This window comes from Bacillus rossius, chromosome 6 (assembly GCF_032445375.1).
Source record: "Bacillus rossius redtenbacheri isolate Brsri chromosome 6, Brsri_v3, whole genome shotgun sequence".
Lineage (NCBI taxonomy): Eukaryota > Metazoa > Arthropoda > Insecta > Phasmatodea > Bacillidae > Bacillus > Bacillus rossius.
Window position 1 is genome coordinate 1331991 of NC_086334.1, and position 26335 is coordinate 1358325.

The 26335-nt window shown below is 40.6% G+C and overlaps 1 protein-coding gene across 1 annotated transcript; it reads right to left on the minus strand.

Annotated features, from left to right (window-relative positions):
• Nucleotides 1–25737, minus strand: LOC134532468 (origin recognition complex subunit 3). The gene is made up of 13 exons (XM_063368881.1): nt 25552–25737; nt 25013–25129; nt 24139–24253; nt 18696–18847; nt 16347–17374; nt 15719–15878; nt 15082–15195; nt 14197–14391; nt 13259–13375; nt 12289–12579; nt 8734–8967; nt 3816–4000; nt 1–3065 (listed from the first exon to the last, which is right to left on the minus strand). The coding sequence occupies exons 1-13, from the start codon at nt 25576–25578 to the stop codon at nt 2960–2962; spliced, it is 2841 nt and encodes a 946-aa protein (XP_063224951.1). The 5' UTR covers nt 25579–25737; the 3' UTR covers nt 1–2959.
• Nucleotides 25738–26335: the final 598 nt, after the last annotated feature.

Sequence of the window (26335 nt, forward strand, 5' to 3'; positions counted from 1 at the left end):
TCTTGTGCCTGGTACCCCAATTTTTCACTAAAATAGAATAAAAGTTTATTTTGAATTAAATTTACAAATATGTGGTTAAATATGTGCATATAAGTAACTACAGTAGGTCCTCGGTTTACGTCGGGGTTACGTTCCTGAAAACTGCGACGTAAATAGAAACGACGCAAAATGAGCCATGTTTCATGCCACCGGCCGACCACGGCCCAAGGTCGGCCGGAAGCGCTGGCATACAGACGTGACAACGGGCAATTTTATCAGCAAATTACAACCGACAGCGTGGGAAACAAGTCCAACTCGTACTTCTCAGCTTTATAGAATGGTTATTTAACCAGCTGCTTTATTACCTTTATTGATTGAAATATAAAAACAGACATATAGTCGTTTGGAAAACATCTTATGAAGAAAAAATCATAAATTGCAGTGAGCTGATACTGTAGGCCTACTACAAACGCATTTAATCACGATAAAGTTAACAACGGCACGTTTAAAACTCCGGCCAACTCAATGATATCATAGCGACTGAAGTGTAGAGCTGTAGCAAACCGTATGTATTCGTTACTGAGTAACGGGTGCGGCATCTAGTAACGAGTAACGAAACGTTGCACACGAATGCATTTCGTTACTCGCATTTTTCGTATGTTTTACGCATGCGCGCGCTTATTCGTTACAAAGAACGATGTTTGTTTATTAAGAAAAGTATAATTTGGAAATTCGTCGTCCAAGTTTTTTACTGTTTATTAAAGGTATTGTGTGTGTAGACAAAGTTTGAGATTGGAACAGAAACAACGTAAGAAAGTATTTTTTACAAATTATAAATATGTATGTTTTTGTTTTTTATTATCGCGTATTTTCACGTTTTTTGTTCTTATCTTAAAAGAGATATTATAATAAAGCTGCTCTAATGAGATTTTATTGTTTCTTGGTTAACAAAAGCTGTTAATTATCAAAAACTTTTAATTGTTTATATTCGATTTATTATTATTTACGCGACGTCATACTGTACGCGTACGAAATACGACTCGATTCGTTGCTGTTACATTACATAGCATGTTATGCGGTATCAGAAGTAACGAGTAATGATACGAAAGTAACGAGTACATACGGGTACACTTTTTTTAGTTACTTTTACACCTCTACTGAAGTGCCAAGGAGTTAGAAGAAAAGGGGTAGGAGAAAATGCTGTGTCGTTGCGGGAAGTAGATAACACTTCTACGTGCAAGATACGTGGGTGGCCGAGCGGGCAGGCTGGTAGTATTGCATCACCGCGCGGAGAGCAGGAAGCGTCCATCATGATGTATGATAAGATAAGGCGGTGAACGTGTAGCTTACGCTACATAGCATAAATTAACTACTGAAGGAAACAAAGAATTATAAACGAATTATATACGGTGTTTTGGTTAAAATAAAGATTTACGGTCATTGTAAACGACGTTATTGTGAATCGGCAACAACTTAAATTGAAACATGAGTACTCAAACATTAGCGACGTTAATCCGAAACGACGTAAATCGGTACAACGTAAATAGAGGACTTACTGTAGTACCTTGTGTTGGTTTTTAAGAAATACAACGCCATGAGTAAGTATAAATTGCTTATTTAAAATATCTCAGCAGTGCGTGTGAAGTACATTAAACTGTGCCGTTATGCTACGTCCGCCGGTGGTTGTCAGTAAGTGACATGGGGGGGGGGAAGGGGGGGGGTGAAAGTGCATGTGGCCATGTAGACATTGATGGGGCCACCACCCCAAACCACTCTCATTGCTGGCTGTATTGTCCTTAGAAAATATTCACGTGTTTATCTTGACAGGTTTTTACCACACATTTATTAGCTTGACCTGCATGTATGAATGACTGAACTATGTAATAAAATCTTTCCATTCAATTTTTACCCACTTTCCCACTTTTCAACATCTGAATGTGTTGAAATGTTTGCATAGATATAAATAACCTCTGACAATACAATATTTTGGAGACCGTAATGTTAAGGGCGGGCGGAGGTCAGAAGGCCAAAAAAACACTAATTTTGAGCCGTGTGTAATAACCAGGCTTTTTTTTTTATCCATGAGGTCGGGACATGGTGGAAATTTGCTCCGGGGTCGACTGTGCCCCTGGGAAAGAGGGGTGGAAATTCCCCTAAATTTCAAACAGACGAGTCACTTGCCGGTGTCTGACAGCCACGGCACAGCTACAATAACTGCGCTGTTCATGGAGCGTCGTGCAACTGCCGAGATGTTTTGATTAACAATTTATACTTAATAAAAAGTTAAAAACCAACTTAGGTTAATTATATATGCAATGCAATACTCAACAACACAGTACAATATTATTTTTTTTAACCCCAAAAAAATGTTTGCATATGAATTGCAGAATATTTTGTTACACTAAAAATCGGCATAACACATGCGACCCATAAGCAGGTAACTACGGTAACTACGTATTTTTTGCAACCTAAAAGGTAAAATAAGAAGTAATTTATACAAGTTTCACATTTCTAGGAACTATAAATCTTATATTGAATCTTCTACAGCCTGTTCATACTCACTTGTAATTTCTCAATGTCCCAATGTGAAGGCCATATGGATCAGATATATAACAATCTATTAAATTGCTCTTGTTGAGATTAAGAATTTACTTTATAGCAAGGGTTGTGTCTTTCCTGTTTAAAAAAAAAAGAAAGTATTTCTCAAATGTAAAAAAAAAAATTTAAATTTTACTAACATAAGCAACCTAGCAACAAAAACAATTTCTTGGGGGAGGGGAGGGGGGGGGGGGGGGGGGGAAGTTGAAAAAATTTTTTTTTACAACTTCAACCTTCTGATTATTCAGAAGCCCCAAAGTTATATTTGTTTCTTAAGGCCTAGAACTGGTAAAACCGAGAACTGATAATCGCTGGTGCAGTAAAAGGACTGTTCAATAGTGGCAGCACACGGTAGTCACACCCCGCGAGACGGGGCGAGGACTCAGCAGGCGCCCCAGGTTGTCCGGATGACGTGGTCCGTCTTCTTCTTGGACGCCTTGACGAACCCCAGGAACTGCAGCTCGGACACAGCTTGCGTGAAGCGAGCTCTTGGCAATGGTTAAGAACACACTACAGCCCAGTAACACAAGTCAACATCACTGCTTTAACAACATGATTCTATTACTAAAATTGGCAAAGATAAAATTTATGTGCAAAATACTTCTACCTGAACTGCTCTCATATACTTCCAAAAATTTTATTTTAGCAATAAATATAGTTACATATTTAAATTAAAGACACTATTAGAGATTCCCCCTGATTGAAGACAAAAACTGAAGTAAGATGATAAAAATATCAGAGGACAGTATGAAGGGTAATATGAACACCTTCATAGAAGCAACTAAATTTTCCGCTAAATCATCCATTTTATTTTGTCCATGAAATATATTATTCTCAACCAATTAATCCTGTTCTCAATGCATCACACTTTCGGCTGAATATTATTAAATCTATGCAGTAAATATGAAATATTTTCAAACAGTTACTATTGAGATATGTGAACTTAGGTATATGCCATTTCATATAATAGAAACGAAAGAAGTTCCATAAATCTGTCGTCCAACGTAATAATATCCCCACATTTATCATTTACCTTGCACAATTTCACTTACATTATACCATGCAGGAGCAAGGAGCACACAGGAGGAAATAGTGAATGATGATCCAATAGCTAAATTAATTAACTAATTTCCAGCTTATCCCCCGGTCCATTTCTTGGTCGTGTGTTCTAGAGCAGTCCCACTCATGTTCACTGATTGCTTCCAGCCATTGCTGGCACGTCGCGACCGCAAGGATACTGCAGGCGGGGATCCACCTCGCGCGACTCTTCCCCGTCGCCCGGGCTGACGACGGCGACAAACGCCTGCAGCCAGTCGTACAGGTTGACCAACCTGCCCGACTCTAGGTGCAGCTTGTACGCGATGCAGACGTCTGGCATGGTCTGCAAGATGGCCGAGGGCTCCGGCAGGCGGCAGCACTCGCACTGCACACAACGCACAGTCACGCTCCATCACGTGCTCCATCCGTGCAACACGACAGTGCTTGCTTAGCATGGGTTTACATGCAACACCAGCTGGTGTGCTCACAGAAGAAAAATAATAATCAACTTCTTCAAATGAATGAGTCAGCACCAGCTCTAATTCGTTAACTAACTTCAGTTAATACTAAATTAATAAAGATAGCTAAATTTTTTTTTAACTTAACATTGCTATTAATTCCTAAAGGCTGTACAAACAATTACTTAAATTAGCAGATCATTTTATACTTTTTAGTTCATACAACACAGAATGCATGTTTTTTTTTTATATTTTAAAATTATAATTTTATTTTTTACTTTTGAAGTTATACTTCTTTAGGCTCGTTATGAAAAAACGATGAGAGTGAAATTTTAAGATGCGCGCGCATCACTGTAACACAAAATTAACAGGTTGAAGCTGCCCGCTAAACAACTCATTAAGTCTCGAAAAAAAGCTAACAACAAAATAGAAATAGAACCTCTATTAGTCACGCATGTTGGCACGCTCGTCGCCTCTGATCACTGTTTTCATATTTATAATATTTATCCACATGTTTCTAGTTTCTACATTCACAACACATGTTTTAGTTTCATACAAGTGCGTATTATATATGTGCTAATAAATTATATTCAGTAGTGATTTGAATGGAATATTTTGATTAATATTATTTACTATTCGTAAATATAAGTAAAAAAATTGTGCCTTTATACTTTTTCAAGTGCTCCAATATAATTGAGGTTAACTATCCGTATGTATTACCGTATTTTTGCGTGTATAGGCACCGCGCGTGTACAGGCCGCACCATAGATTTAAAAATAAAAAATTGGAAAAATTAAAGACTCGTGTACAGGCCGCACGAGGAATTTTAAGTGCCGGAGTGTTCATTATCGCCATCGGTAATAGGTGGCAATTGCGCACTCCCATGAAGCGACTGTAGGCCGCGCGTACTCTTAGCAATGCTGCAGTTACATGTGTTGTGCAGCACGACCTTGGTGCGTGACCTTGCTAGCTAGTCGCCTAGCCTGCGCCATATTGATCAGCCTGTTGCTTCAGATCATCACGTGCGCGCGCTGCCTACAACCTTTCTCGGTCAAAACAAGTTCTTACACGTGAAAATGAGTAAAGTACGTGCAATGTACAGCGCTAAATTTAAACTACAAGTAGTTAGTTACGCGTAAGAACACGGAAAAAGGGCAGCTGCCTGAAAACTCAGTGTCAATGAAAAGAATGTTCGGCGTTGGTACAAGGAATCAAGTGTGCGCGCGCATGTTTTATTGTTGCTGATGTAAATAGTTAGAGGTATGTATAAGTGTATGTCTTTTTAGTTCTCTATAAATTTTATATTTTCGTGGTCACTTGTCTTTGTTTATTTTTCTTATGGTGGGAATACGGAAATATTTGTTTACTTTGCACAAGGGCGGGAACATTGAAATGTTGCAACATTGTGAGGGCATTTTGCCGACGTATTTTGTTGAACAGTCGCCAAGTTCAATAATAAAAGTAAAATTTAATGCATACAGTTAATTTTCATACGTTAAATGATGTTTTATGCTGGTATCGGGCCTTTGGTGTTACTTTATTGTAATAGAAAATTGTTTCCTAGGTTAAAAAAAAAAGTAAATAAATAAGTTGCGTGTATAGGCCGCACCCTAACTTTTTATCTAAAATTTAAGTAAACAATGTGCAGCCTATAAACGCAAAATTACGGTATTTATTGATATAAATTAAAATATTATTATTTAATATAATTAATACTAAATATTATTAAATTATTAATGTTAAATATTTATTATTGGTTATTTAATATTTACAAAATAAAGAAATAAATTTAATAAAACATTTAATAAAAATTTTTGTGATAAAAATTAAAATCGAACATCAAACTAAAATATTAATTTTTAATATTTATCATAGAGATGGACGAGTTGAGGTTTTTTGGCTTCGAGTCGAGTCGAGCCGAGTTTAGCAATTCATATTTCGAGTCGAGTCGAGTTCGAGTCACCAAATTTTTGAAGAGGTCGAGTCAGTTCGAGTTTCATAATTTTATAATTTTTTGCGTAGAATATGATAAATAAAATATTATTACACCCATTGATTTAAAAATCTGTATCCAAGATGCATCTGCATTATTTAAATATTTTAAATGATTAATTAGAAAATCATTATGTTATTTAAATATTTTAAATGATTAATTCAAGTCATTATGTTATTTAAATATAAAAAACTAAGCTTTATTTCAACATGATTTCACAGTATCTTTAATGTAGCTATCCTAACCAAATCAACCGTCCACAATGTTTTAAAGTATTTATAATGTAGCGAACCTAACCTAATTGACCATAGTTATCATGAGTTGTCCAAAATAAACATTCACGGACACACTGCAAACGAAAAATATGGCGGCGTACAAATAAATACCGTTGCCTTGTTTATGGTATTTCTATTTATCAACACCGCCATATTTATTTACAATGAACAAAAAAAAAAAAAAAACGAAGATGTACGATCGGGAGTTTGGCTCTTTCGTCTGAGAAAAGAAGGCTTCCCGAGTTACGTAACTTTTTTTTTTTCGATCCACCGGCAGATCCCCACATGAACAAACAGCTCAAGGCATATAGGCCTTGTCACATTGTCACATTCTCAATGTAAATACACTTTTCGCGGCAAGATTATTCGCCCGGAACTTGTTACAACTGCAAGAATATCAATATGTTTTTAAATAAATATTTCATGCATTTGATTTAGCGATCAGTAACTGATTGCCAAATAAAATGCATGAGCGTTGTTATTATTATATTTTATTCAAACAAAAGGAAAGCAATTTTATCCTAGACGTTATTGACACGCAGCGCTGCGTAGCGGAGCACAGCTAAATTTAGTTCCAAAATGCAAGGCTGGCTGGCCTTACACGCAGCCATTTTCACGCATCACGGTTTGGTGTTATTTACTAAATATTACAATATAATTATTTTATGTTTTTATTTTTAGGTTACGGAAATCTCTTGTTTATACGAGTTTTTATAAACGGGGCACGATAAACGTGATGATTATTAATACATGTGCGTTTTGCAACATATTTTTCTTCAGTGAAAATCCATTTAAAGTATTTTGTAAACAAATGCGGTACCGTATTTGAAGTAAACACAGGATGAAAAACAAAATGAAAACAGTGCACGCTGTTTTCCAAGCCTTTTTTTTAATATATAAAATGGTCATGTGACATAATTTTGTCCTATAAACTGTCGCCACTATCGACAAAATCACGTTACGACGTCACGTTCATAAATGAAGGTAGGCCTAGGTTTGGTTGCACTTGTGCCTATTTTAGCACCGTAGCACGTTACCTAGCAGGCAAGGTTAGGTTTGCACGGGATTTGTTTTGTTTAAAGGTCATTATCATTTCTTGCTGTATTAATGACTTGGCGAAAACGTTAAGACAACCTACAATAAAGTGCTATAATGTCACTATGCTGGTACTTAACTCGAAACGTGTTTCGAGTCTCGAACTTGATAAAATATGTGACTCGGTTTTCGAGTCGAGTCAATCTGACCCAACTCGGCTCGGCTCGACTCGATAAACCAAGACTCGACCCATCTCTAATTTATCATTAAATTGAATAATAAATATTTATAGAATTAAATTAACAAATTTAATCAAAACTTTTTGATAAAAATGAAAAGTGAATATTAAATATTTAAAAAATGAATAAACTTAAATTAAATTTGTTTATTTTCTTTTAAAATATTAAATAATCAATATTTAAAATTAAAAATCTTATAATATTTAGTACAAATTATGTCATATATATTTATTATTCTCTAAATTTTATTTATTTAATTTTTCAAATTTAAACTGAACTTTATTGACTGTGTTGACTATCTTTTTCCAGCACTTTTATTATTTTATTGTAATTAATTATTTGCATGCAATTAAAAACTATTTTTTAATGATGCCAAAGAAGTATAACTTCTCACGCACGTACATAAGTACACGCACCCATTTTTTTTAAAAATTCATATTGAATTATTTTTTTTTATAAATTTCTCGAAATGCACCACAACATTAATTTTCAAAGTCCTGAAAATTTTGGGAGTAATTGACCCCTGTCGGCCGAGGAGGTCCGATGGTGCCCAAAGGCCTTGGAAGCAAGTCAAAATCAAGCAAGTCAAAATCAATGTCCTTCAATTTACCCAGCTTTACAAAAATAGGGGGCAAATGACCACTACTCGAGGTTCAAAGAATCCTGGACAAATTTTAGACCATGTGCCATGGTTGCTGCTCATAGCTCAAAAGTTTTTTTTTTTGCCCTTACAACCCTCCCCCTCTCTCTTTACAGGTTATAGTCATGAAATTATTGTATTGTTACCCGGATCACATATACTTGCAAAGTTTCAAATCAATATGATGATTAGAAGAACCTAGTTAAAAATTGAATTTCAAAATTTTACTACACAGTTACGAGTGAAGCTAATAAAAAGCATGTAGAAAAAAAAAAAAAAAATCACGAGCGAATCTTAGGCTTCCAATGTTGTAAAATTACGCCAAAAATGTGAAGCTTCACATCAGACGCGAAGCTTTACATCACAACCAAAGCTTCAAATAAAACAAATCAAATGTTAAGAAGTGTCTTGATTGATTTGCTTCGCACGGGCCTAGTCTCTACGTGGTTGTCGCGGGACGGGGGTCGACGGGGCTCACCAGCAGGTAGCGCCGGGGGTCGCCCAGCGCCGAGTGGAGCGCCGCCCGGGGGGCCGGCGCCAGGTGCCGCCTCACAGACGGCTCGTCGAACAGCAGCACCTCGTGGAGCGGCAGCGACGAGGGGGGCGCCAGGAGCGGGGGCAGAGCCTCCCCCATCAGGCCCTCCAGCACCTGCCCCCGCAGCCGCTCGTAGGCCGAGGGCGGCCGCTCCTTCCTCGCCATCTCCCAGATTCGCTGATAACACAGGACAACACCTGAGCTCCACCGACCCCACCGGGCACTCACCGGGGGGGAACTACCGCAGCTTTCTGTGTCAGTGTTCAGTCTAGCGACGAGCCATACACTATCACCGAATCCTTAGAATTTGAAGGATTTGATATTTCAGGTAAGAGATTCCAAGGAAAATATTTTAGGAAATAGTGTGAATTAAAAATTTCAACACGATCACTAGGGACAAGATTATATGGTGAATTGCGATAAAACCAAAACAACACCGAAAAGCATTTCATTACACCATGTAACATTGAAATTCAAGTTATTATATCACAAAGCACTGAAATGTAATTAAAAATCATGAAATGGATCAGCATTTTCAATCAAAACTTAAATCTAATGAAAAATTCATAATCTTTTAAATATTACATTCAATGAAAATAATTGTTTTAGCATAACCTTTCCAACAGAATAAAATAATAAGATTGGAAAAGGTTTACTCTTTTTATTTTTACAGCTGTTATTAGTTACTCATTTTTACATTACAATCTTAGAACATTTTTCAAAAACAGACATATTTAAATGATTTATTTTGTTTGTTTTGAAAAGTTTGACATGCCTATTACAAATAACTAAATTAAAAAAGTGCATTATATATCAGTAAAAAAAACCACGGTTTAGAGAACTTAGTATCATGAACATTTAAATATCAAATTTGTTCAGTAATATGCAATCTTTTTTAATAAACAGACTTCATAGGAAATAAAAATAATACCTAACACAAAAATCGGTTTTAAAAATAAAATTGAAAATAAAACTGTAAAATCATGTCTCTACCGATAATCTAAGAAGTTTACTAGGTTTTTTCCTGCACATCTATCATGTTATACAATTCCAAAGTGATGATGTAATAAAAATGTAATTATATAAATTAAATAATATGTATTGATTATGGAAAGTTAATTTGTGAAGAAACAAATATTTAAAGGGTTGAATATTTCAACACTACAGTTAACATTTTTATTTCTTGTGGATTATTTTATTTTTGACCCTTGAAATTTACATTTGAATTCGAGGGATACATTTGAAGTACTCTTTGGGATTCCAATTTGAGATTTGGATTCGATAAAACTGGTATTTGGCCCATCACTAGTTTAGAATGCAAGAATTGGAATAAGATCCAGTGAGATATTAGTGTCAACTCAACATATGTCCATAATAATTACTGGTCTAAAAATCATTTGGAATAAACATATTTGACATCAAGGCAGATGAGGTCCTGCTAGCATTCACCAACCCCCAGCTTACAGTAAAGCTTCATAAATTTCATGAATCAGCACAGCACAGGACCCATGTTAGGATATTTTTTATTGTCAACACTTGTGAACTGGTGTTGAAGTTGTAGTTGCCCCACGGAACATTTTGCTCATTTTCTACCGGTGGTTACAGAGTGTAACCTGTTCTTAGAAATTACACCATAACAAAGTATAAAAGTTAAGGATGGGATATTTGTTTGGAATGATTTAGTATTTAAAAAATCAACTAAAGTTATATAATTCGTAAAGTAGAAAACTCAAAATTGAAATAACATAAGATAGGTAAAACCAAGGTGGCAGGGCCTAATCCCACTTGTCATTTAGTCTGAAATTATACGTTGCAAAGTTAAGTCGTTAAGTGGTTGAAATGACTGAAGCTGAGTTGAGGCCAGACAGCCTCCGGGGCGGGCAACCACTCAGGGCCCAGTGCCAGCCTTTCCGTTTTTATTTTCCCTAGTTTAATATACTGACAATGCAAACATGTAGAATTAAATTGTTATTACCAAGTAACTTGAAACACTGGTCAGTACCTTTCAATTACGAGTTTTCTTGATTTCACAAGGGATAAACTTTTAAAATATATACCGTATTTACTCGCATATAGGTCGCCATTGCAGATAGGTCGCACCCATAATTTGAGGTCTTGAATTTGGTATTTATCTATTTAAGATTCCCCCCATATAGGTCGCACCGGTAATTCATTACCGCGCCGTGCGCGGAGAAAGGTCATTGTACTCGATCAGCTGCTGTTACGGCGCGCCTGTTGGCTCTCTTTGTTGACTGAGCTGCGCATGCGCAGTATAACTCACTGCTCCGCCCAGACTCGTGACGTTGCATCAGCAGCCAGTCAATAGATGCGAGCTTAGCGGAAAAAAATATAAGCTCCACCTCCCGTGTACCAGTATTGTCCAGTTCTAATACCAGTTTATTGGTATACGCACCAGTTTTCTCGCTGCCGTGACATGTTCAAGTTTACGTTCCTCTTGATGTCTTGATACCAATAATTAATTAATTACGATCCCCAGAAATAAATTGTTAGTTTAAAAAATATGCGTCAACTGTAAAATACTTCCGAAATTATAAAATACGTATAAAACAGTTACCAAGACTCCGCTTATTTTATCTTGTGAAGTTTGTCTCGTACCAGTATTTCGGCTAAGTTGTGACATAAATACAGTATCAGAAATTAACAATCAGCCACGTTCATACATTTGTGAGTTTACGTTTTTACCTCGTGAATTTTAGATCGTCTATTGCTATAATTACTCGGACTTTTACACGCCTAGGCTTAAATTATTACATGTTTAGAAATAAAAGCAACTTTTCATGTTATAAAATATGTATATTTTGCGATTTAAAATGTTCATTGCCGACTATAAACGTTACATTTTTCACAATGTTTTTAGGCCTACTAGCTAATCTTATCTACTCTTAAAAGTACCCACGGTATTTTATGGTTGTTTATGGTTGTTACGTGACGTAAATAGCGGGATGGATTCAATTTTTGAGACGTAATTCGCGTGAAAGTATTGTATTGGACTAAATGGGAACTAAACGGGACCTGAAGAATATAGTGCAAATAACGGGAAAACGTAAATAACGGTAACGTAAATAAGGGGTTTCGCTGTATGTGTACACTGTAAATAAATTTGCCTATACCTATATAAACTTCTTTTTCACATTTTAAAGCAAAATATTGCAAAAAAAATTCCTCAAAAATTAAAAAAAAATTTTTTCTTCACATATAGGTCGCACTTAATTTTTTCCCCATCAAATCTGGTAAAATTGCCGCGACCTATATGTGAGTAAATACGGTATGTTTTTTTTCATATATTTATGCAACTTCACTGGAATGTGATAGAATTTATAAAATTAACCCACACACAACATATGAGAAGAAGAATATAGGAATATCTTCAGATAAATTAGAAAATCATTGTTGAAATTAAGTTTAAAATGCAATTGTGAAAGTCTTGTTATTCAAATGTTCCTAGGGAGGGCCCCTGATCGAGGCCAGATGACGGACCTGCCTGAGCCGGGAGCGGGCGTGGTGCCGGGCCGGGCTCTTGAGGGGGCTCGCGGGGGTCGCGGGGGGGCTCCGGGCCGGGGCGTCCCCCAGCGCCTGCAGCTGCTCCACCCAGCGATCCAGGCGCTCCGCCAGCTCCCCCAGCTCCCGCCCCGCCAGCGCCGTGCTAGCGGCCACCAGCCGCGCCTCCAGCTCCTCCCGCGACTGCAGCTGCAGCATGCGCCGGCACTCGGCGTACTGCGCCGTCTCCGCCACGGGCGAGCACACCGCCACGGCGTACAGCTCGCGCAGCTGCAACACCGCGGTCTTCCTCGCTCACTCCAGGCCGGTGCGGGGGCGGCGTCTCCAATATCCCATCCCTGTCCCCTATACCTCCAGTCTGTGTCGTGTGTCGTCGACTCCAATCACCTCGGCGACAACACATAAACAATACTTCAAATGTAGATGCTGTAACACTGATCCTTAGCAGTATACAATACCGCCTGCTGGCAAGCATTTTCTACCTCAAGTATTTCATTTATTTGAAGACAACACGAATATGACAATGGCATAAACTAAAGGGATCATACTTTTAAACATTCATATTGACATCTGTATTATTGTATTGCATTGTTGTTACATATACATACATGAATGCTTATAAAGAAAGGTTATAAAATGTTGCTATACAAAAAAGTATCAGCTAAGATACAAGAAAATACACACTACACTTAGAATTTCAAGGTTTAACTACTACTAACACAAAGTTACAGAAAGTGAAAAAAGATAACAGGTTGCCAATTAATCACTTTTGGGTGGGGAAAAAACCCCCTGCATTACACTGAGCTTGCATTAAAATAGTTTTTTTTTTTTTTAAATTATTTCCTTGAAACTCTATGGACATTTTTGCCAAAGAATAATGTTAGTTCGTAAATTTGAAACTGCCCAGGAAGTTGAGAAGGCTGGTCCATAGTTCAGGCACGGCACTCACGTTCTTGCCGAGTGGAGCTCTGGGCAAGGCGGCAGTCAGGGCGTGCAGACAGCGCAGCGCGTTGTGGAACAGACGCACGTGCTTGTGCAGTCTGCGCAGTAGTCTCTCCAGCTCCCTCTGGGGAAACACTCCGTCCTTACTGTAACCCTCCAACCTACAACTGCCACCACTACACTAGGCACGAGATCACAGTACAAGCCGGCAAACTATGCACGAGCGCTCCACTGCCACATCACGCAAGGGTGAACATAATGTTCGTTTTTGGGATGAAACTATACCGTTCACATTAGCACCACACTCATTCATATACGTACAGGATATTACGAGATGTCCACAGTTATGAAAGTTCTGAAATGCACTGTCAGTTAAATGGGTCTAATCCCAATTTTCTTGAATTCTAATCCCTGAAAGTACTTCGAATATACCCCTCGAATCCAAATCAGAGTCTCCAGGGTCCAAAATACAATAATTTACAGGAAATAAAACAAATTATCCATGGTGTTGAAATATTTTACCCTTTAAATGTTTTATTCATGAACAAAGTTTCCAGAAACAATACATATTTTAATTATATTTATATAATTACTAGGCACAAGATTTTATGACTTTATTTTTAGGTCAATTTGTTTTTAAAACAGGAGGTATTTTTATTTTTACATATTGTGTTTATTCATAGAAATAAAACAAATATGTATATGAAAAAAAACAAAAACATTAATACTCATTCCACTAAAATATGTAGTCACATTTTGACTGACACATGATGCACTTACAAAAGATGAAATGCAACTTAGTGTTAGTACTAAGGTTTTTCAAAAACAAAAGCTTTTTGCCTTTTTTTCTTCTTTCTGTCTAACTGCTGTGTTTTAAATTGTAGGATTAGACATGTATTTAGAGAAATGTAATAACTGCAGTATGCTCCTGCCCCAGCAGCTCACCCTGAAGAGGCGGTCGTCCGTGAGCAGCGGCGCCTGCTCGGGGTGAGGGCGCGACTCCACGTGGCGGCGGAATGAGCCCAGGCCGCGCAGGCAGTCCAGGTCCTCGTGGCGCAGCGCCGCCACGGCCTCGCGCAGCTGGCCCGGGGGGCAGCACAGCTCCGCGCCGCCCCGCTGGAAGTGCTCCAGCATGCAGAACTGCACACGCCCCGTCCCCCGGCTGGTTCCACGGGAACACCCGTATTCTCGGGCCTGCCACTCCATTCCTATCTCCGAAGCTACGTGGGTACTTATCAAACATGGACTGACTGTATTTTCACAAAGGAACGAAATTCAATGGGCCCGCCCACCCGCCCAGTCACGGGTGTATCTGTGTTGTCGAGGCGGGACAATAACCAATAAGTGCGTCGCTCGCTTGCGCTTCTACCTCTAAGGCTCTGAACTGGCGTGCAGTCTTTACGCCGTGCGTACGACAGCTACGAAGTTTGAGCGGTGACTGTAACACTACACGGTGGAGAAATGAAGGTAAAGGTGTACATGCTAGTCAAGAGTCCTTCAAGAATCTTTACAGAGTGCTTTAGGCCTAAAAATTACTCCCAAAACATGCTTTTTGGCCATTTTAACTCTTTCTAAAAATACAATTTAAAAACTTTATATGGAATCAAAACTGCTCTCCGGCTCTCAACGAATTCTCAAATCCCTTTTGTAAACAGAACCCACTTGGATATCTTGAGTAGTTTTTAAAATCAAGTTTTTCCTGAAGTTCTGCGCTCTGTATATGTGCCCGGGTAGGCGGCGTAAGGTGGTAATCGATCAAAACAGAAGTAAATACCGAAAAAATTAACTTAACAGTTATATAATGTAACTGATGAACGCAGAACAACTGACCTTGAGGCGCTGGACGAACGCTTGCACAGAGAAGTCGTAGCACAGGAAGAGGTCGGAGAGTAGTTGGAAGGTCTGGCCGCCCAACATGAAAGGGCACTCGCTGCACAAGACGACCTGTAACACGAGTTTTCAACGTCTCATGCCTTCCCTTCCTCCCAAATTCCTTTCACTTACAAAGTCACACAATCCAAACTGTTTTAACAGTCTAGGTAAATGGAAGAATTTAAAATTAAAACTGAAAGCTTAACTGCACAGAACAAAAATTCCAAATCACCCAATAGAAATGCTGCTCAGACAACAACATTACCAGGTACCGAGAAAAGCATTTAAATCGACATTCTACGGTCCAGCACACTCCAAATATGTACCTAGGTAACAAGCTACCTGATTGGTCAGCGGTCGCTTGCTGCAGAAGAATGTTCGACGGGACTGAAATTCGGAACGTCAGACATGAAGTCAGTTATTTTCTCAGCATTTGAGGGTGAATCAATTTTCTATGTTGAAACTGAATTATTTTAGAATCTATGTAGTTGTGAAACTTTGTCGGAATGTCAGTTAACTCCAAACTAGTGCAGCAATTTCATGTAAATAAATCCGTCACGAGAAGAAAGCCAACACGAAACTTGGGGGCACGCACCTGGTCCACCACCTGGTCGAGCAGGCCCAGGGAGGGGCGCGACTGGAACACCCGCAGGCAGACCCGGGAGGACACGTGCTGGGGCAGGCTGCGGTGCACCGCGGCCACTGTGGTCGCCACCCCGAACACGAACACCAGGGGCAGCTCCTGCACATGGCCGCTGCCGGCGCCCCCGCCCGTGAGCCCGCGTGCATTCACGCACGCGCGCAGTTGCTACCGAAAACTATGTATGTACTAACTAGAATGGATTTTTTGTTTAAATATTGCAACAGTTATTAGTGAAAGAAATTTTAAATTGCGACACTGGTACATTTTTCAAATGCACTTATATATTTGCTGATTTATTTGCATTGTTCCCAATAAATTGACGTGTCTATTAAAAATGATTATATTGTAAAAGTGCATCATGTATCAGTCGAAGTGAAACTCTTTTGGTGAAGTAAGTATCATCGAACAAGTGTCGTATTGCTATCTTTATGAATAAACAGAGTCCATGAAAAAATTAAAACAATTACAACAAAATATTTTGTTTTAAAAATAAAATTAAAAATGAAACCATAAAATCTTGTTTCTAATCATGTAACATCCTTTCAAACTGTATATTGTTGCAATTGGCAGCTGGACGCACCTCGCTATCAGGATCAGGTCCTGCAGCACGGCGGGAGAGAAGCTCTCGAAGTCGGGCACCACGACCACGAGCGGAGGCTTCCTGCCGAGCGCCCTGGCCCGGCTCGGGGCAGCGTGCACGCTCCTCCTCCGCTTGGCGTCCGGGGACTCGGGCCGGCCGGCCGGCGCCGGCCGCTTGCACGAGCGTCGCCTCCGCCCGCGCCCCTCATCGCCTCTGCTCCGCGGCGAGGGCGTCAGGTCTCCTTTCAAGGGAGTCAGCACGACGACACTCTCACGAATATCGTACTCCGACAAAACATCCCTCCCGAATCCCCTGGGCGAACCTCTCTCGGTGCACGGCGGTCTTCCGGGCGACCTGGCAGGGCTCTTCTGCGACTTCGCCCCGCGCTCCGATGGAGAATCATCACTGCCCGAGCAGTCCGCACCACCAAATGCCTCAAACAGATCAGTTTTTACTCTGCACAAACTAGTGCTCAAAGTCTGAACTTTGAACTGAGATTTTGACGGTGGAGCCACTCTTTCATACTTGCAAGGACTATACACCTTTGATTTCTTTGACATTTTTGAACGTGATGAACAACTGGATGACTTTAAGTGAGAACTTGTGTTGGTTTTACTGGATTCCGGAGATTGCAACAGAAGCTTCTTTGCGATCATTAGCTTCCTGGGTGATCTGGTGGGTGAGTATAATAGTTTGAAGGGACTCGTGAGCTTCTTTGCACTGTTCAAAGGCGACTGTGAGGTTAACTTTCCCATTAAATGTTCGTCAGTCACAACCTCTTGCTTGCCAGCAATAGTTACTGAACCAGCTGTACCGCTCATGAATCCGGAGGAACGCGAGATCGGAGTGTTTCCCAGCAAATGTCCATCTTTGATGGATCCTGGTCGAAAGGGAGACACTTGTGTGGATAAGGCATCGCTCTCTGCCAGTTTGACTGACTCAGACTTGTACCACGCTGACAAAACAGCAAAGGTGCACTTACTCTTCTTGACCTTGAGCTCCGTTATAGTATCGTCCAGATCCTGACCCTGAAACACACATCCACCACAACGTAAAAAAACGAAACACCTATAAATATATCATCAAAACTATTTGTAATGATAATGAAAGGAGTGGGATGTGTCAACCTTATCCTGTAGTAAACAAACTAAGCAATATTATCATCATTCAGTGGAACACGCATATAAAAATTACCTTCAAGAACATATTTTCAGATACCTCCGATACCTGTAATGATACCTAGGTATCGACCGAGAGCTGAATGTCGACCAATATCTGATACCACTATCGGGTATCGGAACAGCCTTGTATTTAATGTTAAAGTAGGTCACTACTAGTAGTTTGATGGAAGCATTTAACTGCTCGTGAAGAATTGTTGACTTAGATCTTTGTCTCTACATGGGAGAGAGGGAAGTAAAAAAAAAAAAATTCTTTGCACACCCTGCCTTTTAATAGACATATTTTCAAACCTATATATAAAATAAGTCAAAACTTAATACGCAAACTAAGACAGTACATGGATAACCATCATTTGATAAACATTATTTGTATTATTTTATCACGGAGTTCTCAAGCAAAAAATGCATAGAATAGTACTCTAGTTCTAATGGTTAAAAATCAGATATCCTGAGGCTTGCAGCACGGAGTACCGTGGCGCCGTGCAAGACACCAGACTGACCCAGGCACAGTTGCTGACAACAGGCCACGGCCGTCCCTGCCTGACGTGTGTCGTTGTGAGTCTTCAATGACTTCCTTAAAATCAAAATACATACAAGTAAATAAAAATCCAAAAGAGGTATTATACAAGGGAAAAATAAAATGTGAGTTAGTCTTTCCACTTATAATACAAAACTCTTACACGAAATTCTTAAAAATAATTCCAAGCTTTATAAATATACGAAAACTGTGTTTGCAAGTACATTTATTGAGACGAATTACACATAGTTTCTGCATCCATCTTTATAATTTGCTGCCGGAGCTGCTACGTCAATTATATAATCATTTTACACGCAGACAAAAATTATAAACTATATAATGAAATGGCTCTGACGGGGAAGGGGTACAAAATGCATTACGTATATTCAATAAATTTACCACGAAAAAAGATTCAATTTTTATGCAATTTCAATTTAATTTTGTCAAATAACTGATCAAAGTTTATAGAAACATTTCAGTGCTAAATGGCAAATTAATTTGTATTTCGGAGTTACATGTTGCACTGTTGTGCTTTGCGATGCTATGCAGATTTTGTCTCAATTTAACACAATGTGTTAAATCATTATGATCTCTCCCGCAGTAATGACCGGGACGGAGAAGGAAGAGGCAGGCTGGCGCCCGTGGCACACTCACGCCACTGATGAACTGCGACACGAGGCGCTCCAGCGCGGCCTTGAGCGAGCGGCAGTCGTCGCCGCGCAGGCTGGCGACGTGCGGGGTGACCTGCTCGCGCAGCTCCGTGCACACGGCCGCGAAGAGCGCGGCGTGGTCCGGCACGCTCACACCTGGCACACACGGCCGGGGCTAGTCCCCTAGTCCTCCAGCTCTCCACCATGCGTGGCAGTTGACAACCATGCGTAACACCTAGAGTGCTTTCATATTTAGGCATATTTCATTTTTAAAACAAGAGTTTTCGGTGTTATTGGTTTTAATTTTTATGAATTCCGTTTATTCACAGAGATAGCATATTATTGAACACTCATGACACACAAATGTTTTATGATATGTACTTACTTCACCAAAACAGTATCACTTTAACATTTTTGTGATTTGAGTTAAGTTTTGATTAAAAATGCTGATTAATTTCATGATAGTATGTAGTTGCATTTCGATGCTTTATTGTGTAATACTGTGTAGTGACATGGTTTCTGGTGTTATTACGGTTTTATAACATTTCACCAAACAATCTTGTCCCTAATTATACTGTAGCATACTGTATTGAATTGTAAAAATATTTCCACTCTATATTTCATAATTCTTTTACTCATCAATTGGCTTAAGAAAATTATACTAATTAAAAACTAAAATAAAGAATACACTATTAACCTTAAAACAATTTGTTCTTATTAAAATTAAATTTGTTACACAAACAGTGCTAATTGGGAAGGAATTGCTCATGTAAGACTTGCTCATTTTATAAGTCAAAAGTCATATACATAAATGTCCAGGTATTTTTATAGTGTGTGTGAAACTAGGTAAATATATTTTTTGCTTGATATGTTATTTAACATTTTATTAAATTTTTTCTTACATATCATGTTATTCATTAAAACAGTGTTTAGGGTTTATCTGATACCTCCTTCTCTGATACTCCAATCTCCATATTTCAATCAATTTACAATTACTGATCACTCTATATAAATGCATATTTAAAAAAATATTATTTATAAATATGTTTAAGAAAATCATTTGTTTTTTTCTAAATCAAAAAATTCAAAGCAAGTTTATTAAAAATAGTATCACTTATAGATTAGGTAAAATATTCATTCCTATTAACTTGAAGCAAACAGTCCTCGATTAAAATTTGTTAAATATTTGCCTTTTAAAATATAGTTAAAATATTTCAATAAAGATAACAATATTATTACAACTATCACAAATTTACATGCCAAGTACAGTAGAATCCCGCTAATCCGAACTAATTGGGACCGAACCCTGTTCGGATTAGCGAAAATTCTGATTAGGCGGAATATTGTCATGTAATGCCATATATTGTCTTTTTGAGGTGTATTTAGTGTATGATGTGTAAAATATGTATGAAAGGTTTGACGAAAAATACACCTTTATTATTTACCGTACATATTTAGTATCATATAAAATTTTTAATTACTCATATAGCCTAATCTGCAATTTCAAATATTCCGAGTTTAACAAATCCAACAGCCTACATTACGTGACAACATTAAGTCGAAATGAAGGGCGGTTCGTGAGTGTGTATTAGCGGAAGGGCAGTGACCTTCAACAAGAGTAAGCAAAGCACCCATCCTCCTTCCCGCATAGGCTTACGCTGCGCCACATGCTACTGTTGTGTCACCTGCTACTGCACACTGCCCTGTGTTTTGTGAGCCCTTGTGAGCGGTGTGTAGTGCTGTTGGTCATCATGACAAACAAGCGTAAACATAAATCGTGTACATTAAAAGAAAAACTGGAAGTGCTGAAAAGACTTGACAAAGGTGAAAGTGCCACTCTGTTATCGAAAGAATTCGGTGTCGGCAAGCAACCATTTCTGATTGAAAAAGAACAAAGGTAAAATTGAACAGTTTTGTACTACCACAAGTAAAAAAATTATTGAAAAACGTAGCAAAACAAGTGTTTTCTTACGAAACATTGCATCAGGGTTTAAAATGTATAAACTACGCCTAACTGTGTTAGCCTGTTGCAACGCTTCTGCCACAAATTAGCTTCCACTGATAGTTATCAGCAAATCGGCAAAACTACGCTGTTTTAAAAACATGAACATGAACACTCTCCCTGTATTTTACAGAAACCAAAAGAAAGCTTGGATAAATTGTGTCTTGTTCCAAGACTGGTTTGAAAAACAATTTGTGCCTAAAGTAAAGGCTTTTAACAAAGAAAATGGATTGCCTCCTAGTGCTTTGTTAGTCATAGACAATGCACCGTCACATCCTGAAGAAATGGAACTTGTATGCGGTGATATAAAAGCCATTTTTCGCCCACTAAACATCACTTCAATTTTGCAGCCAATGGACCACTGAGTTTCGCAGGCTTTGAAACAGAATTACAGAAAAATGCTTCTTCGTAGCCTACTTGAAGAGAATGAAGAACTGACAATCTTGCATAAACTCAAGAAAATCACCATCAAGGATGTCATTTACTGGGTAGCAGAAGCTTGGGAGAAAATACAAAAAGAATCTTTACAGAAATCATGGACAAATCTCTGGCCTGATTTAGAGTCTTGTCCAAACGGTTTTCCCCCTACAAAAGAAAAGTTTGAACTTCTTGAACTAGTGAAAAAAATTGTACCAGGTTGCGAAAATGCAGAAGAGTGTGTTGAAAAGTGGACGGCCATTGACGACTGTGGCCACAGATGAAGATATCGTAGCAGCTGCGCAGGGAACGTCAACTGATCTCGATGCAGACGACATGAGGAGGAAGTGTTTCTCACACTGCCGCAGCCAGCGCCCTTGATCTGGCTTTGCGCTACGTCGAGCAACATGCCGATGCAACCCAAACAGATGTTATGTTTGTACGGCGTTGGCGAAACATTGCACCTTCAAGCCGATTAAGTGATTGTGTCAAAGGAAGATTACTGACTTCTTAGATAATGGTTTGCATGTTTATATTTTGTTTTGTGTCAATCCTGTACAGAACATTAATTCTACATATTGTATGTAAGTATATTCAAAAATTTTCAATACGTACCTATGTATTGAAGTACTACGTACGTAATCCTATTTTTTCTTTTCAGTTAGACAATGAAATAGATAAATTATTAGTTTCTTAAGAACATATTAATAAACGTACAACATTACTTGAAAAAACTTGTTTTTCTTTACTTTTACTAGTTCTTAAATTTTATAAAATTTTTTTTTTGTCCTAGCCCTGTTCGGATTAGGCGGATTTTCGGATTAGCGGGGTTCGGATTAGCGGGACTCTACTGTATTACAGTAAAATCAAAGTTGAGAACATATTTTCAGATACCTCAGAGACCTGTAACGATACCTCGGTATCAACTAACCAAGAGCTGAATGTTGACCAATATCCGATACCACTATCGGGTATCGGAACAGCCTTGTATATACGAAATGTTAAAGCACGTCACTACTAGTAGAGTGATGGAAGCATGTAACTGCTCGTGACGAATCAGCTATCAGCAGTTTACTTCAGCACCGTGTGACCCAGTTCTCTCGCGCTCATGAGACGAGACAGAGACAGGGACCGTGCTCGAAGCAGAGACTCACCTGTGAGGAGCGCCACGGCCGGGACCACGTCCGCCAGCACAGGGTCAGAGCGACAGTGCTTCAGATAGCCCACCACGTGACCCAGCACCTCGCACGGTTCTCTCGCGCACATGAGACGAGACAGAGACAGGGACCGTGCTCGAAGCAGAGACTCACCTGTGAGGAGCGCCACGGCCGGGACCACGTCCGCCAGCACGGGGTCCAAGCGACAGTGCTTCAGATAGCCCACCACGTGACCCAGCACCTCGCACGGTTCTCTCGCGCACATGAGACGAGACAGAGACAGGGACCGTGCTCGAAGCAGAGACTCACCTGTGAGGAGCGCCACGGCCAGGACCACGTCCGCCAGCACGGGGTCCGAGCGACAGTGCTTCAGGTAGCCCACCACGTGACCCAGCACCTCGCACGGTTCTCTCGCGCACATGAGACGAGACAGAGACAGGGACCGTGCTCGAAGCAGAGACTCACCTGTGAGGAGCGCCACGGCCGGGACCACGTCCGCCAGCACGGGGTCCAAGCGACAGTGCTTCAGATAGCCCACCACGTGACCCAGCACCTCGCACGGTTCTCTCGCGCACATGAGACGAGACAGAGACAGGGACCGTGCTCGAAGCAGAGACTCACCTGTGAGGAGCGCCACGGCCAGGACCACGTCCGCCAGCACGGGGTCCGAGCGACAGTGCTTCAGGTAGCCCACCACGTGACCCAGCACCTCGCACGGTTCTCTCGCGCACATGAGACGAGACAGAGACAGGGACCGTGCTCGAAGCAGAGACTCACCTGTGAGGAGCGCCACGGCCGGGACCACGTCCGCCAGCACGGGGTCCAAGCGACAGTGCTTCAGATAGCCCACCACGTGACCCAGCACCTCGCACGGTTCTCTCGCGCACATGAGACGAGACAGAGACAGGGACCGTGCTCGAAGCAGAGACTCACCTGTGAGGAGCGCCACGGCCAGGACCACGTCCGCCAGCACGGGGTCCGAGCGACAGTGCTTCAGGTAGCCCACCACGTGACCCAGCACCTCGCACGGTTCTCTCGCGCACATGAGACGAGACAGAGACAGGGACCGTGCTCGAAGCAGAGACTCACCTGTGAGGAGCGCCACGGCCAGGACCACGTCCCCCAGCACGGGGTCCGAGCGACAGTGCTTCAGGTAGCCCACCACGTGACCCAGCACCTCGCACGGTTCTCTCGCGCACATGAGACGAGACAGAGACAGGGACCGTGCTCGAAGCAGAGACTCACCTGTGAGGAGCGCCACGGCCGGGACCACGTCCGCCAGCACGGGGTCCAAGCGACAGTGCTTCAGATAGCCCACCACGTGACCCAGCACCTCGCACGGTTCTCTCGCGCACATGAGACGAGACAGAGACAGGCGACCGTGCTCGAAGCAGAGACTCACCTGTGAGGAGCGCCACGGCCGGGACCACGTCCGCCAGCACGGGGTCCGAGCGACAGTGCTTCAGGTAGCCCACCACGTGACCCAGCACCTTGCACGGTTCTCTCGCGCACATGAGACGAGACAGAGACAGGGACCGTGCTCGAAGCAGAGACTCACCTGTGAGGAGCGCCACGGCCGGGACCACGTCCGCCAGCACGGGGTCCGAGCGACAGTGCTTCAGGTAGCCCACCACGTGACCCAGCACCTCGCACGGTTCTCTCGCGCACATGAGACGAGACAGAGACAGGGACCGTGCTCGAAGCAGAGACTCACCTGTGAGGAGCGCCACGGCCAGGACCACGTCCGCCAGCACGGGGTCCGAGCGACAGTGCTTCAGGTAGCCCACCACGTGACCCAGCACCTCGCACGGTTCTCTCGGGCTCATGAGACGAGACAGAGACAGGCGACCGTGCTCGAAGCAGAGGCTCACCTGTGAGGAGCGCCACGGCCGGGACCACGTCCGCCAGCACGGGGTCCGAGCGACAGTGCTTCAGGTAGCCCACCACGTGACCCAGCACCTCCGAGAACGCAGTGTTGTGTATGGCCTGCACAGGGGCAACACCACTCTCACGCGTTTATACCCTTAACTCGCAGTCACACTCCCCCCTCATTCCCATGTGCCACCACCCTTAACAAACTGTAGCACTCTCACTCGTGCACACTCAGGTGATTAGCTGGAGTAGCGATTGTCCCGAAAAACACTGTTAAGTATTTAAAATGTCGCTAAACAAACCTAACTGTTCCAACAATTGAAATAAAGCAATGCTGTTTCGCAGAATCATCAAATATAAATAAACTAAAAAAAATTTCATTTACAGATTTTCCCCCCCTTCAGAACAGGGCCTGATTAACCCTTAAGCTCATTAGGATGCAGCCTAGAGCGCGAGGATGGGGGGGGGGGGGGGCACTGAAATCGTATCTATGATTCAATATTAATCTAGCATCATTGCATCTACCCTACATATTTCAACTAGACTGAGACAAAACACTAAAACTAAATGCGCTGTGAACTGAAAAAGCTTGGGACTCCCTGATTTTAACAATAAATTTTGAAATTTTAAAAAGCACGCGTAAAACATACACTGACTTGTCACCTGGCGGGGGCGCGTCCTCATGATTAGCCCAGGGTGGTCAGAACTCTTGATCAGTCGCTGCTTCAGAATAGCACCACCTTAAGGAAATTACTCTAACTAACTTTACTGCTCCCTCCATTCTCTAGTAAACAATCTCGTTCCTCATTCCCGGTTCAGCATACCCTTGCAGCCCTAACTTCCCGGGACTGGGGGGGACCGAGGGGGGCGCACCTGTGTCTTGTCCTCCACCAGCCGCCAGCACGCCCTGAAGGCCCGGTGCCACGCCTGCTGCTGGTGACCAGGCTGCCTGTGCTTCGCGGCACGCTCCGGCTTCAACACGAAGCAGCCCTGCGCGGACACACCCTCTCACAGCCCCTCAACATATCTAACCTCAATCCTATCATTGGCATTACATGGAAATAAAAGATATCTCTACATACAATTTGTATGTAATCATGTAAATATTATGATAACAGCATACATGTCTTTAAAACACTTATTGTAAAAACCATTTTAATTATTTTGAAAAAAAAATTTCTATATAGGATTTTCTATTATTCCCTCAGACACACACACAAAACAAAAAGTTACCAGTAAAATTGGTTATAAGCAAATCTCTTGCTTTGGAAAAAGGAGAAAATATAATTCTCTGGAGTTATAACCTAAAATCAACCTATTTCGATGAACTACAAACTGGAACAAATACCGTATTTAAAAACTATGTTATTTTTATACTCATAAATACGAAACGTCAAACACATAACACTAACCTTAGAAACAGACAAAGTAGAATCCATAATTACAATGAAGCAAAAATCACATAAAGAAAAAAATTATTTACGGAATGATGAACATTGTCAAATTTGCTACAGAAGATTATGCGTGATTATGAACAAAAAAAAAAGTTTAATCGTGAGATACTTATTTATCAAATTTTGAGTTTTAGTACAAATTTAGAATTGGAGGGAAAATGTTCGGAAAAATACATTGGCATGGAATTGTCATGGAAACCATAAAGCGTTTACACGAACCTTTGCTCATTATATGAATTTTAGGAACTACCTATAAATATATGTAAAATAAACATGATCAATTCCTATCATTTAATTTTAATTTTTTTATTGGCAATATAATTACAGTAGCAATAATTCACAAAATGAATTCAATTCTATAATAATTTTTATATGAATGCTAATGATTTCACATGGAAAGATATTTGCTACAGATAGTCACTGTTAACTTAAATCATTTCAATAAATTAAATAATATGTATTGTACAACTACTAAAAGGCCTCAATGCTTGTGGTGCCAGAATATATGTGCAGCTCATAGCTTAAATGTTGTTGCTAGTTATTATACTTGTCTTGTATTGACACATAGATTTATGTATATATATGCACATATGCTTGTGTGTAGGAATACAGTTGATAATAGGTATATTATAATTGATGCCGTCATCGGTGCTCCCTCTGAGAGCACAGGCCCCTATGTGTCCTCAACACCTGAGCCAGTGCTAGTGCGACGAACACGCCCGCGCGTGTGTCTTAGTGCAGC

Coding starts and splice junctions, on each gene's coding strand:
- LOC134532468 (XM_063368881.1), bottom strand. CDS start 25,578: ATGGATTCTACTTTGTCTGTTTCTAAG. Junction 24,254..25,012: donor TGGTGGAGGACAAGACACAG/GTGCGCCCCCCT, acceptor GCCCCTGTGCAG/GCCATACACAACACTGCGTT. Junction 12,580..13,258: donor GAGCTCCACTCGGCAAGAAC/GTGAGTGCCGTG, acceptor GCGGTGTTGCAG/CTGCGCGAGCTGTACGCCGT.